A 13,051-nucleotide genomic window follows, 5' to 3' on the forward strand; every position below is an offset into this window, starting at 1 on the left:
TATGGTTGGGCGCCTATGAACGGCTATGGACGGCTATGCTCGGCTATGTACGTCTATGTGCGGCTATGCACGGCTATGTACGGATGTACGGCAATGCGCGGTTATGTACGGCTATGTACTGCTATGCGAGGCTATGCACGGCTGTGTAAGGCCATGCGCGGCTATGCACGGCTATCCACAGCTATATATGGCTGGGCGCGGCTATGTACGGCTATGGATGGCTATACGCGGTTATGTACTTCTATGTGCGGCTATGCACGGCTATGTACGACAATGCGCGGTTATGTACGGCTATGTACTGCTATGCGAGGCTATGCACGGCTGTGTAAGGCCATGCGCGGCTATGCACAGCCATGCGCGGCTATGCACGGCTATCCACAGCTACGTATGGCTGTGCGCGGCTATGTACGGCTATGGATGGCTATACGTGGCTATGTACTTCTATGTACGGCTATGCACCGCTATGTACGGCAATGCGCGGTTATGTACGGCTATGTACTGCTATGCGAGGCTATGCACGGCTGTGTAAGGCCATGCGCGGCTATGCACAGCCATGCGCGGCTATGCACGGCTATCCACAGCTATGTATGGCTGTGCGCGGCTATGTACGGCTATGGATGGCTATACGTGGCTATGTACTTCTATGTACGGCTATGCACCGCTATGTACGACAATGCGCGGTTATGCACGGCTATGTACTGCTATGCGAGGCTATGCACGGCTGTGTAAGGCCATACGCGGCTATGCACAGCCATGCGCGGCTATGCGCGGCTATCCACAGCTATTTATGGCTGTGCGCGGCTATGTAGGGCTATGGATGGCTATACGTGGCTATGTACTTCTATGTGCGGCTATGCACGGCTATGTACGGCAATGCGCGGTTATGTACGGCTATGTACTGCTATGCGAGGCTATGCACGGCTGTGTAAGGCCATGCGCGGCTATGCACAGCCATGCGCGGCTATGCACGGCTATCCACAGCTATGTATGGCTGTGCGCGGCTATGTACGGCTATGGATGGCTATACGTGGCTATGTACTTCTATGTACGGCTATGCACCGCTATGTACGACAATGCGCGGTTATGTACGGCTATGTACTGCTATGCGAGGCTATGCACGGCTGTGTAAGGCCATACGCGGCTATGCACAGCCATGCGCGGCTATGCGCGGCTATCCACAGCTATTTATGGCTGTGCGCGGCTATGTAGGGCTATGGATGGCTATACGTGGCTATGTACTTCTATGTGCGGCTATGCACGGCTATGTACGGCAATGCGCGGTTATGTACGGCTATGTACTGCTATGCGAGGCTATGCACGGCTGTGTAAGGCCATGCGCGGCTATGCGCGGCTATCCACAGCTATGTGCGGTTATGCACGGCAATTTACGGTAATGCGCGGTTATGTACTGCTATGTACTGCTATGCGAGGCTATGCACGGCTGTGTAAGGCCATGCGCGGCTATGCACAGCCATGCACGGCTATGTAGGGCTATCCACAGCTATATATGGCTGTGCGCGGCTATGTACGGCTATGGACGGCTATGCGCGGCTATGTACGTCTATGTGTAGCTATGCACGGCTATGTACGGAAATGCACGGTTATGTACGGCTATGTACTGCTATGCGAGGCTATGCACGGCTGTGTAAGGCCATGCGCGGCTATGCGCGGCTATCCACAGCTATGTGCGGTTATGCACGGCAATTTACGGTAATGCGCGGTTATGTACTGCTATGTACTGCTATGCGAGGCTATGCACGGCTGTGTAAGGCCATGCGCGGCTATGCACAGCCATGCACGGCTATGTAGGGCTATCCACAGCTATATATGGCTGTGCGCGGCTATGTACGGCTATGGACGGCTATGCGCGGCTATGTACGTCTATGTGCGGCTATGCACGGCTATGTACGGAAATGCACGGTTATGTACGGCTATGTACTGCTATGTGAGGCTATGCACGGCTGTGTAAGGCCATGCGCGGCTATGCACGGCTATCCACAGCTATGTATGGCTGGGCGCGGCTATGTACGGCTATGGATGGCTATACGCGGTTATGTACTTCTATGTGCGGCTATGCACGGCTATGTACGACAATGCGCGGTTATGTACGGCTATGTACTGCTATGCGAGGCTATGCACGGCTGTGTAAGGCCATGCGCGGCTATGCACAGCCATGCGCGGCTATGCACGGCTATCCACAGCTATGTATGGCTGTGCGCGGCTATGTACGGCTATGGATGGCTATACGTGGCTATGTACTTCTATGTACGGCTATGCACCGCTATGTACGGTAATGCGCGGTTATGTACGGCTATGTACTGCTATGCGAGGCTATGCACGGCTGTGTAAGGCCTTGCGCGGCTATGCACGGCCATGCGCGGCTATGCACGGCTATCCATAGCTATGTATGGATGTGCGCGGCTATGTACGGATATGCGCGGCTATCCACAGCTACATATGGCTGTGCGCGGCTATGTACAGATATGTGCGGCTATCCACAGCTACATATGGCTGTGCGCGGCTATGTACGGCTATGGACGGCTATGTGCGGCTATACACGGCTATGAACGGCTATGCGCAGCTACGTACGGCAATGCGCGGCAATGTACGGCCATGCATGACTATGCAAGGATGGTACGGCTGTGTAAGGCTATGTAGGTTTTATGTACGGCTATATACGGCTGTTTACGGCTATGCATGGTTTTGTTCGGCTATGTTGGGCTATGCACAGCTTTGCAAGGCTATGCACGGCTATGTACGGCCATGCATGGCTCTGCACGGCACGGTACGGTTGTTTAAGGCTATGTAGGGCCATGTAGAGCTTATGTACGGCCAAGCGTGGCTATGAACGGCTATGTACGGCGATGTGCGCTCTACACGGCTATGCACGGTTATGTAGGGCTATGTAGGGCTTATGTACGGCTATGCATGGCTATATACGGCCAAGCATGGCTATGCAAGGATATGTGCGGCCATACATGGCTATGCAGGGCATGGTACGGTCTTGTAAGGATATGTGGAGCTTATGTAGGGCTATGCACGGCTATGCATGACCATGCACGGCTATGTACGGCTATGCACCAGGGCCACCCAACGAGAATATAGTTCAAAAGCACTTAAGCATAGCATTATTAAACGTATTTTAGTATTTAAACGGTAGATAAAGGTATATTTTTATCCCCTAAAAATTTTTCATATGTTCAGATTTCTTAGCTGAAAGTCTAGTGATCCGAAAATCTTAGGGATTAAAACTCACCTTTTCGAAACTTTCAGCCCAAAAAAAGGCTCCCGAAAATTCTAGGTGACCTTTTTAGGGTAAAAATCCGTTAAAAATTGGCAATTATACCATTTTTTAGATGTTCGAAAATCCTAGGAGAGGCAGGAAAGCAAGAAATTTTACAACAAATGTTCCGAAAACTCTAGATCTCAAAGCGTTTTCCGGACAGATATTTTCCGAACATTGACGTTGGGTTCCCCCGATGCACGGCTATGCAGGGCTATGTACGGCTATGTACGGCCATACATGGCCGTGCACGCTGTGGAACGACTGTATAAGGCTAGGTAGAGCTTATGTACGGTTATGTACGGCTATGTAGGGCTATGCACGGCTATGAACGGCGTGGTACGGGTATGCAGGGCTATGTACGGCTATGAAAGGCTATTTAGGGCTTATGTACGGCTATGCACTGCTATGAAAAGCCATGCATGGCTATGTACGGATATGTAAGGCCATGCTTGGCTATTCACGGCATGGTACGGCTGTGTAACGCGATGTAGAGCTTATGTACGGCCATGCACGGCTATTCACGGCTATGCACGGTTTTGTTCGGCTATATGTAGGGCTATGCGCGGCTTTGCACGGCTATGCCCGGTTATGTACGGTTATGTACGGCTTTGTACGGCCATGCATGGCTATGCACGGCATGGTACGGTTATTTAAGGCTATGCAAGGCTATGTAGAGCTTATGTACGGCTAAGCGTCGATACGAACGGCTGTGTACGGCGATGTACTGATCTGCACGGCTATGCACGGTTATATACGGCTATGTAGGGCTATGCATGGCTTACGTACGGCTATGCGTGGCTATATACGGCCATACATGGCTATGCAGGGCATGGTACGGCCTTGTAAGGCTATGTGGAGCTTAGGTAAGGCTATGCACAGCTATGCACGGCTATGTAGCGTTATTCACGGCTATGTACGGCGGCTATGCAGGGCTATGTGCGGCTATGTGCGGCTATGTAGAGCTTATGTACAGCTACGTACGGCTATGTACGTCCATGTATAGCTATGCACGGCATGGTACGGTTGTTTAAGGCTATGTAGAGCTTATGTACGGCTAAGCGTGGCTATAAACGGATGTGTAGGGCAATGTACAGCTCTGTACGGCTATGCACGGTTATGTACGGCTATGAAGGGCTATGTAGGGCTATGTACGGCAATGTAGGGCTTAGGTACGCCTATGCGCGGCTATATATTGCTATGTAGGGCTATGCAGGTTTATTTAGGGCCATTTAAGGCTATTTGAGGCCGAAGGCCGAATTGGCTATTGACTCAGAGGCCATGAGGGGGAGAGGAATAATTGTTTTAGTAAAATCCAACTAGTTGGTCAAAAATATTGAGACGAAACAACTTTAGCTAGCTAAAGCTACACTTTAATCATTTTTGCCCACCAAATTGCCGGCACTTTTCGCTACTAGTGGGCTATAACATATAGCCTAGTAGTAGCTCAAACAATCAGAACGCAGCATTGATAATAGACCACTAGTTGGATTTTCCTAAGTACGGATATTAGGCGATGTAGGGCAATGTACATGTAGGGCTATGTACGGCCATTATTGCTTTGTAGAGCTAAGAAGGGGTATATTGGGCTATGAAGTGCTATGTACGGCTATGTAGGGCTATGTAGGGCTATGTAGAGCTATATAGGGCTATGAAGTTCTATGTAGTGTAGAGCTGGGAACAGTTACATTGCATATTAAATAATGTGACATCACTTATATGATGGGTACACCACGCACCAGCCGCGGGGTGTGGTGGTTCTTCGGGTCAGATATTCAGTTGTTTATTATTAGACTAATCGTGTTTGGTATCTGTTGGTATAGACTTTTTTTAGATTTGGTGGCTTCTAAAGAAGCCATTGTTTTCCCTTTTAAGTACGACTTAGTTTTAAAAAAGTTTATTTATTTCTCTTTAAGTTCTGCTCTAACTATATATTATTTTGAACGGGTTGCCTCTTTAAAACAGCTTTCATAAATAATTTCATCAAGCGTTGTTTCCATACAAATCAGAAATCTCCAAGCTGAACCATATGTTTTGGCCCTACTAAGCCTTTAATTATCTATGTACTTTAAAAATTGTTTGCAGCCGTAGCTATTCATATGAAGTCGTGTAGCAGTACTAAAGTTATTATTATTATTATTATTATTGCTTATTGTTGGCACCACATACATGTATACACTTGTAAGTTTGATAATGTGCTACGGAATCGAATATCCATAATTATGGCGCTACGAGTATTTGTTACGGTAGCAAATACTCATTATGGGTAGCAAATACCCACTTTACAATTTAATGAGTATTTGCTACGGTAGCAAATACCCATTATGGGTAGCAAATACCCAGTCGAAATTTCAGTGAGTATTTGCTACGGTAGCAAATACCCATTTTGGGTAGCAAATACCCACTCGAAATTTCAATGGGTATTTGCTACGGTAGCAAATACCCATAAATGGAAAAATGGGTATTTGCTACTGTAGCAAATACCCATCGATCGTAGCAAATACGCACATGAATCTGCCTCTCTCTCTCTCTCTCTCTCTCTCTCTCTCTCTCTCTCTCTCTGCAGATATAAAGTAGGGCATTTTTTGTCACTTTTCCTCCTTTCGTTAAAGCTTTCTTTTAAAGGTTACTCACAATTGCTTGTTATGATTTTTCAATGCCTAATACCTATACTAACAACCACACACTGTTTCAACTTTTTACCAATATTTTGAATTTTTTTACAGCCATAAAACATGTTGCGACGTTGCACAAATTCCCTACCCCGTGGATGGTCCTTTTAAAGACATTTTAAAGTACTTTTTGGCGTGGATTTAGAGGTATTCGACCTGTTAAACTCTTCCTAGCCATTCACTCGTGATCCACAAACAGTCTCTTCCGAGATTTTACAATCGACAAAAAAGTGCCGTAGTATCACATACTTCTTCATCCATTTGTGAGGTTCTGAAAACTCATTCGAAATGTGAAGCACTTTTTTTAAAAAGAAGTTGCTATATCTCTGAAATTCCTGAGTGTTTTCAGTTGAAATTCCCCAAAACACTAGCATATATTGCATTCTTTCTTCACAAAAAAACTGGCTTGAGGAAACAGCGGCTAACATTTTTTTTAAAGTTTTTAGCGTTTTGCGATACGAATATATTGCGCGTTGCATAAATGCCCTAATTGTCAAGTAGATTTATAGGCGCTTTAAAACTATCTGTTTTTAGAATAAATGGAAATGTTGTTACGTCAAAAGAATGCACTGATACAGTACTTTCAATCCAGAAACATATATTATCAAAACAAATACTAAAAAAGGCTTTTTCAGGAAAGAAACGTTTTTTTTTCCGTGCGTATGTGCTTATAAGAATGCTACGCTCCTGAAGTACATAATTAAAAAAAAAAAAAAAAAGCTGACCCAGTTAAATTTCGTATATTGTGAGGCTCCCAAACATTACAACCCACTATTAAAGGGTGATGTACCAAGTTTTGCTGAAAGAGCTTTACGATTTTTAGGGTAATTGCCTACGTTTTTGGACCGTTTTGTAAGTGACCGATCCTCCCTCCAAAATTAGATTTCCATATCATTTTGATGGCGTCAGTGGCCCTTTCCCCCCACACCCACTTCCTTTACCCATTCCCGCTGATATAAACTTGGTCAAGCTTAGTAGAAAATTTAATCAATTAATTTCCAAAAACGAAACACGAAAAACGGCTGTCATACATTTTACTTTTCAGTTCTCACTATCGGATCTGTACGTACGCGGGTCTTTTGTGCTCTTTCCGCCTCCACCCACCCCCTTTACCCATTCCCGCTGATATAAACTTGGACAAGCTTAGTAGAAAATTTAATCAATTTATTTCCAAAAAGGAAACACGAAAAACAGCTGTCATACATTTTACTTTTCAGTTCTCACTATCGGATCTGTAAGTACGCGGGTCTTTTGTGCCCTTTCCGCCTCCACCCACCCCCTTTACCCATTCCCGCTGATATAAACTTGGTCAAGCTTAGTAGAAAATTTAATCAATTTATTTCCAAAAACGAAACTCAAAGAGCAGCTGTCGTACATTTTTCTTTTTAGTTCTCACTATCGGATCTGTACGTACGCGGGTCTTTTGTGCTCTTTCCGCCTCCACCCACCCCCTTTACCCATTCCCGCTGATATAAACTTGGACAAGCTTAGTAGAAAATTTAATCAATTTATTTCCAAAAACGAAACACGAAAAATAGCTGTCATACATTTTACTTTTCAGTTCTCACTATCGGATCTGTAAGTACGCGGGTCTTTTGTGCCCTTTCCGCCTCCACCCGCCCCCCTTTACCCATTCCCGCTGATACAAACCTGGTCATGCTTGGTAGAAAATTTTATCAATCGATTTTCAAAAACGAAACAGAAAAAGAGCTGTCGTACATTTATTCCATTCTTCGCTATCGGATTTGTAATGTATAGCATATGTAATTGCTTGGTTACGAGTGATTTCATCAACGTTTACGGTATGACACTTTGTGATGCATATTTGAAGTGCCCGTAAAACGAAACACGAGGTGAGTAGCACATGCTTTTCTTGTCTCTTTTTTTTAATCGTGAAAAACATTTTTTATGAGGCCAAAAATTTAAAATGCAACATCAAATTTCCATGTTACATATCTGCGACTACGCAGCATAAATGATTTTCAATAACATTGAAGGATTGTTCGAGAAAATGGAAAGGCCGCTTTTCTACGTTTCACCGTGTACTCAATGTCAGTGAAAAGCGGCATGGAAACTGTTCTAAACAGATGTTGGCAGTAGTTAAAACCATTGGCACTTTCCCATGGCACTTACTTTCACATTTCTATGAAATTAATCTAACATGAGATCGAACAAGAGATCGAAGAAGAGATCGAACATGAGTTTAAGTTAAAAATTCATAATGGACAGGACTCGCGTAAACAAGGATTGTGGAGTGATGTTGCATTTTCCATTAGTCACTGTCAACAACAACAGTCCTATTCAGGACTATATATGTTCACCTGGACGATCACGCTTAACCTACTAATGAGAATACATTATGAGAGGATATGAAACTGCCACTTATATAGGGGGAAAACTATGCTACATATATAGTACTATATTCTGATGCAAAATTTTCTTTGAAATCTGTTAGGGTTTACACCATGTCTGAGGAACTGCTTGTTAGTATACAAAAAGCAAAATCAGACCTTGCAAAAGCACTAATGTCAGGAGTTAAAGAAAGAGTCGGGCAGGTAAGAAGATCATTTGAGGTTTATTTTATATACATCTATATCAGTACCCAAAACATTCATCTAAGAGGAATTTTGAGGTGTTCAGGCAATTTTCTAGCCACATGATGTTTTTTTCAATTTCTCTTGCATGAATATTCTTGGGTGCTTTGCCTCCCCAGCCCCTTCACTTCCCCATAACGTTTCTTATGATCTGTCCTTAATTATATGAAAGATATCATATATGAAAATCATGTATGAGAACCGCGGGGTGAAGAATTATATGAAAGAAGATCATCGCAGTTATAGAGGCAACTTTTGCAATTGGGAAAAGAAAGCCTGAAAAATTCAGGCTTGTAGGGGATTCGAACCCTTGACCTCTGCGTTACCGGTGCAGCGCTCTTACCATTAATGTTCAGGGCGCTCATTTCTATCCTTCGTTGTAACGTTAGTATTTAGCACATTCTGATTTATCTTTCATTATTAAGGTAGTGATTAGCGTGCTCTGAGGTTTCTTTCGTTGTTACGTTAGTGATCAGCGCGCTCTGAGTTTCCTTTCGTTATTACGTTAGTGGTCATCGAGCTCTGATTTATTTTTCATTGTCACGTTAGTGAACAGTGTGCTCTCAGTTATCTATCATTGTTACGTACGTTAGTGATCACGGCGCTCTTATTTATTATTCATTGTTACGTTAGTGTTTAGAGCGCTCTGATTTACCTTTTATTGTTACGTAAGTGATAGCGCGCTCTGATATATATTTAATTGTTACTCTAGTGATCAGCGTGCTCTGATTTACCTTTCATTATCACGTTAGTGATCAGCGTGTTCTGGTTTATCTTTTATTGTAACGCAAGTGATCAGCGCGCTCTGATTTATCTTTCATTTTCAAATTAGTGATCAGCGCGCTCTCATTTATCTTTCATTGTTACGTTATAAACCCGTCATATAATTCTTCACCCCGCAGTTGTCATATATGATTTTCTTATATTCATAACTACATCATAATCTGTCCTTAAGTAATCCAATCTTTCTCAACATAGATCCTGTCCTTGTTAAAGCAAAGCTATGAAACAATGGTTTTGACTACTACCAAAATTTGAAAATTTTCCATGTTTTTATTTTACATAAAATAGGCAAGGAAAATGTGTTTGACGATATTCTAGAAAGAAAGAAAGCTTTTCTAGACTATAAAAACAAGGAGTTAAAAAAGGCAAAAAAACTGGGATTTTTTCAAAGGGGTTAGTCCATGGTTTTTGTCCAAAATTTGTAATTTTTTACCGTGTTGAATTCACACGTATAGGTTGAGGATGATCGTCCGGATGAACGTAGTCCTCAATAGGACTGTTGTTGTTGGCAGTGACTGACCTTTCGACAAACTGTGCGGTATTCATCTTTAGAGTCGATCACCCGGACGATCACACTCAACCTACTTATGAGATAATTACATTATGATAGGATATGAAACTGCCACTAAATAGAGTAATATACGGGGAAAACTATGCTAAATTGTAGGTACTTTAGCCCTAATAGACGATTTAGTGATCACGCGTATTAACTTAATTGCCTTTTGCTGAAATGTGTTAATTGCAGTGTAGGAAAAAATTGGAAGACAGGAAAAATGAATGGGTAAACAAACTCCGGATGAGAGAATATGAGCCCGTTGAAGAAGACTTCGACATTGATGATTTTCGACAACCGCCCCTCGAATGTTTGGATGAACCTAGTGATGAGGAGGTAGGAAGCACTGGTTGGGACGACGAGGATAATCCCAACAACAGCGTCGACGAAAAGCATAAGGTATCTAAAAAGGCAGTTAAAGGTGAAAACAACGGTGGCAACTCTCGTCAGACGAGAAAAAAGTATCTTTGCCCCATTAAAGGGTGTAAATCACAGGTACGTGATCTTCCACGCCATTTGAGAGACGTTCATAAATGGGCCAAAGAAAAAGCTAAAAAGGCGACCTCCAGGTTTGGAATGCGGGAAAGCTTTTCGTCTACTAACATGGACGGAAAAGGAAAAGACCGCAAGTGGAAAGACTACCATTACCACCGCAAGTGCCCAATTTCAGGTTGTCACTCGATAGTAAAGCGACTTTCCCAACATTTACGGCAAGTACACAAGGAAATACGGAAGGGCTCATCGGAATACAAAGCCATATTAAAAGAAGCTCGGCCAAGAAAACCTTCGCGTTCATCAGCACTGGTGTCAAGAAGAACTGAAGAAGCCGAAATAAGCCTCAGTAGCAACAGTGATAATAACAGCGTAGCTGGAACTAGCGTAAAAGGTGACGGCAAAAAGGATAGCGGCACAGAAAATTCAGATAGTATCAGTGATGGTGACAACTGTGGCTATGAAGGTACACCTGACAGTGATTCACAAACGGAAGCTGAAAGCACTGGCAATTTAGAAATAAGCCATGGTATATTTGGTTCTTTCATAAGCTGGCTACAGACAACTGATGGTGGAAGGAAACCGCACAAAATGTCGAAACAGCATGCCTCACAGGTAGAAAAGATGCTTACTGTTATTGACCCGAACAAAGATCTGGCGTCGCTATTTGATCGTAAACTTATTCGTGACACTTTCTTAAGAGATCACGCTGAAAAAACCTACAAACCTGACACTATTAAATCGTACTTGTTAAGTCTACGGTATTTCTGCAGCTTTGTCTTAACAGAGCGTCCTGAGGGCCTAAATGTGGACGATGCTAGTATTAATGTAATTGATGAGAAAGCCCGTTTGTGGTCGACTTCATACAAGAAAGATTGTCAACGTAGGCATTTGGAGAAACAGGATGAAGATATTTCTAACTTGATAACAGCTGAGATGGTGACTACATTTGAGCAGAGTGAATCAACACGAAGAGCAGTGTCCCTCATTGGTCAGCTTAGTGGGGCTCACTGTATTCAACTTAACCAAGAACAGTACACACTAATTAGAGATTTCATCCTAACTGAAATGACAATCGCTAATGCCCATAGATCGGGTGTGCTAGCTAACATGACTATGACAACTGACAACTCGCTGATCTCATGGCACACAAAGAGTCGACAGCCCAAAGGTACTACAAACTTCACGAGAAACAAAAATCCTGTGTTGAAGCAGCAGCCGAGCTTCCCTGCATTATGAGAACAACAAAAAAAGTACTGGAGGGCGGCGATTCCATTACTACTATGGAAGAAGATATTCCTGCTGGTACTAAAGATAGCACGGAGAAACATGTTACCTGGAACAAGCAACAAATAGAAGCCATAAAAGAGCTCTTCCGTGAAGAAATCGACCAGAAGTCGGTAACAATGGCACTTGTCAGAGAAAAGATAACAAATAATGCGATCCTTTGCAATCAAGACCCTAAAAAGATCTGCGACAGAGTTCGCAGTGAATGGCGTCACAAACATGATGAAAGTCACTTGGAGACTGCTGGTGCAGTTGACCCTCCAGACGAAGAAGAAACTTTTTCAGACAAAATGAGTCGCTATTTGTCAAGTTCAAGTGTTTCAGAATTTGTGCCACCATCTAATTCAAGTTACGTGAGCCGAAACATTTTTTCCTTAGCGGAAAAGGAGGATCTCCTTCGGCTATTTAAGCCTACAATCAAGAGTGGAATTATCTCAAAACCAGCCGTAAAGAACATTCTTGAAGAAGACGAGGCTGGGAGGCAATTCTTAAAAAAATTTACCGTAGATCAGATTGTCAACCGTTTAAAATATGAGAGGCGGATGAACCAAAAGCGTACTTGAGCTAGGTTCACTGTTATGTCTTTTTGTAGAGGTTTCTGATGCCAGTTTAAATAAGATGAAAAAGATGAAACTGGGAGGCAACGCTTGCCTAAAGTTACAGTATTAGAAATCCTTAACCGCTTACAATATGAGGGACGGATTAAAACAAAAGCATACTTAAAGAGAGCTAGGTGTTGCCTCTTTTTAGAGGTTTGTCATGTTAATATTAATAAGGCGTAGTTGATTTGAAGCTAGTTTTGTTTTCATGTTATGTCTCTTTTTAGACGTTTGTCATGTTAATATTAATGAGGCGTAGTTTTTTTTGTCATGTTGAAATAAGTAACACACTTCCTGTTTTTCATGTTCAAAGTACTTTGAAATTTGATTATGATAGTTAATTGGTAAGTCGAACTCTTGCTTTCTTTAAAATTTCCAAGAGTTATTGTAAATCAATTTTTTTTCGGCAATACTGTTATTAATTATCTTAAGTAAGGAGAGTTTTATATTCATTGAAAGGATGAAACTCGAAATTAAAAAAAACAAAAAAAAAAACAAGACAAGCATTTTAGTCTTAATATATACAGTTTACTTTCTAATAATTTGACAAAATTTTTTTAAAAGGTTTTTCTCAGTCATCTGTATTGACAAGAGTTTTCCGCGATGCTAACAAAGAACAAGTAGCGTTAAGGTCACTTTAGACCTCATGAGAGCCTTCCTTTGGTGATTCATACCAGACTAAGATGGAGTTTCGCAGATAATGACCGCACAGCACCCTCATTTATAAGCCCGACCAAATTGGAAGCCGCGCACCAAAAGAAAAAGCCATTTAAAATAAGCTCGTCCTT

General features: G+C 42.8%; 2 protein-coding genes across 4 annotated transcripts in view; both read left to right on the forward strand.

Annotated features, from left to right (window-relative positions):
• LOC140950289 (uncharacterized) overlaps window positions 1-13,051 on the forward strand; it is a 402,419-nt gene that overhangs the window by 301,227 nt on the left and 88,141 nt on the right. The window lies entirely within an intron of this gene.
• Window positions 9,924-11,616, forward strand: LOC140950753 (uncharacterized). The gene has a single exon (XM_073399989.1). It carries the CDS (start codon window positions 10,129-10,131, stop codon window positions 11,614-11,616), a length of 1,488 nt encoding a protein of 495 aa, XP_073256090.1. The 5' UTR covers window positions 9,924-10,128.

Source organism: Porites lutea, chromosome 10, assembly GCF_958299795.1.
Source record: "Porites lutea chromosome 10, jaPorLute2.1, whole genome shotgun sequence".
NCBI classification, from domain to species: Eukaryota; Metazoa; Cnidaria; class Anthozoa; order Scleractinia; family Poritidae; genus Porites; species Porites lutea.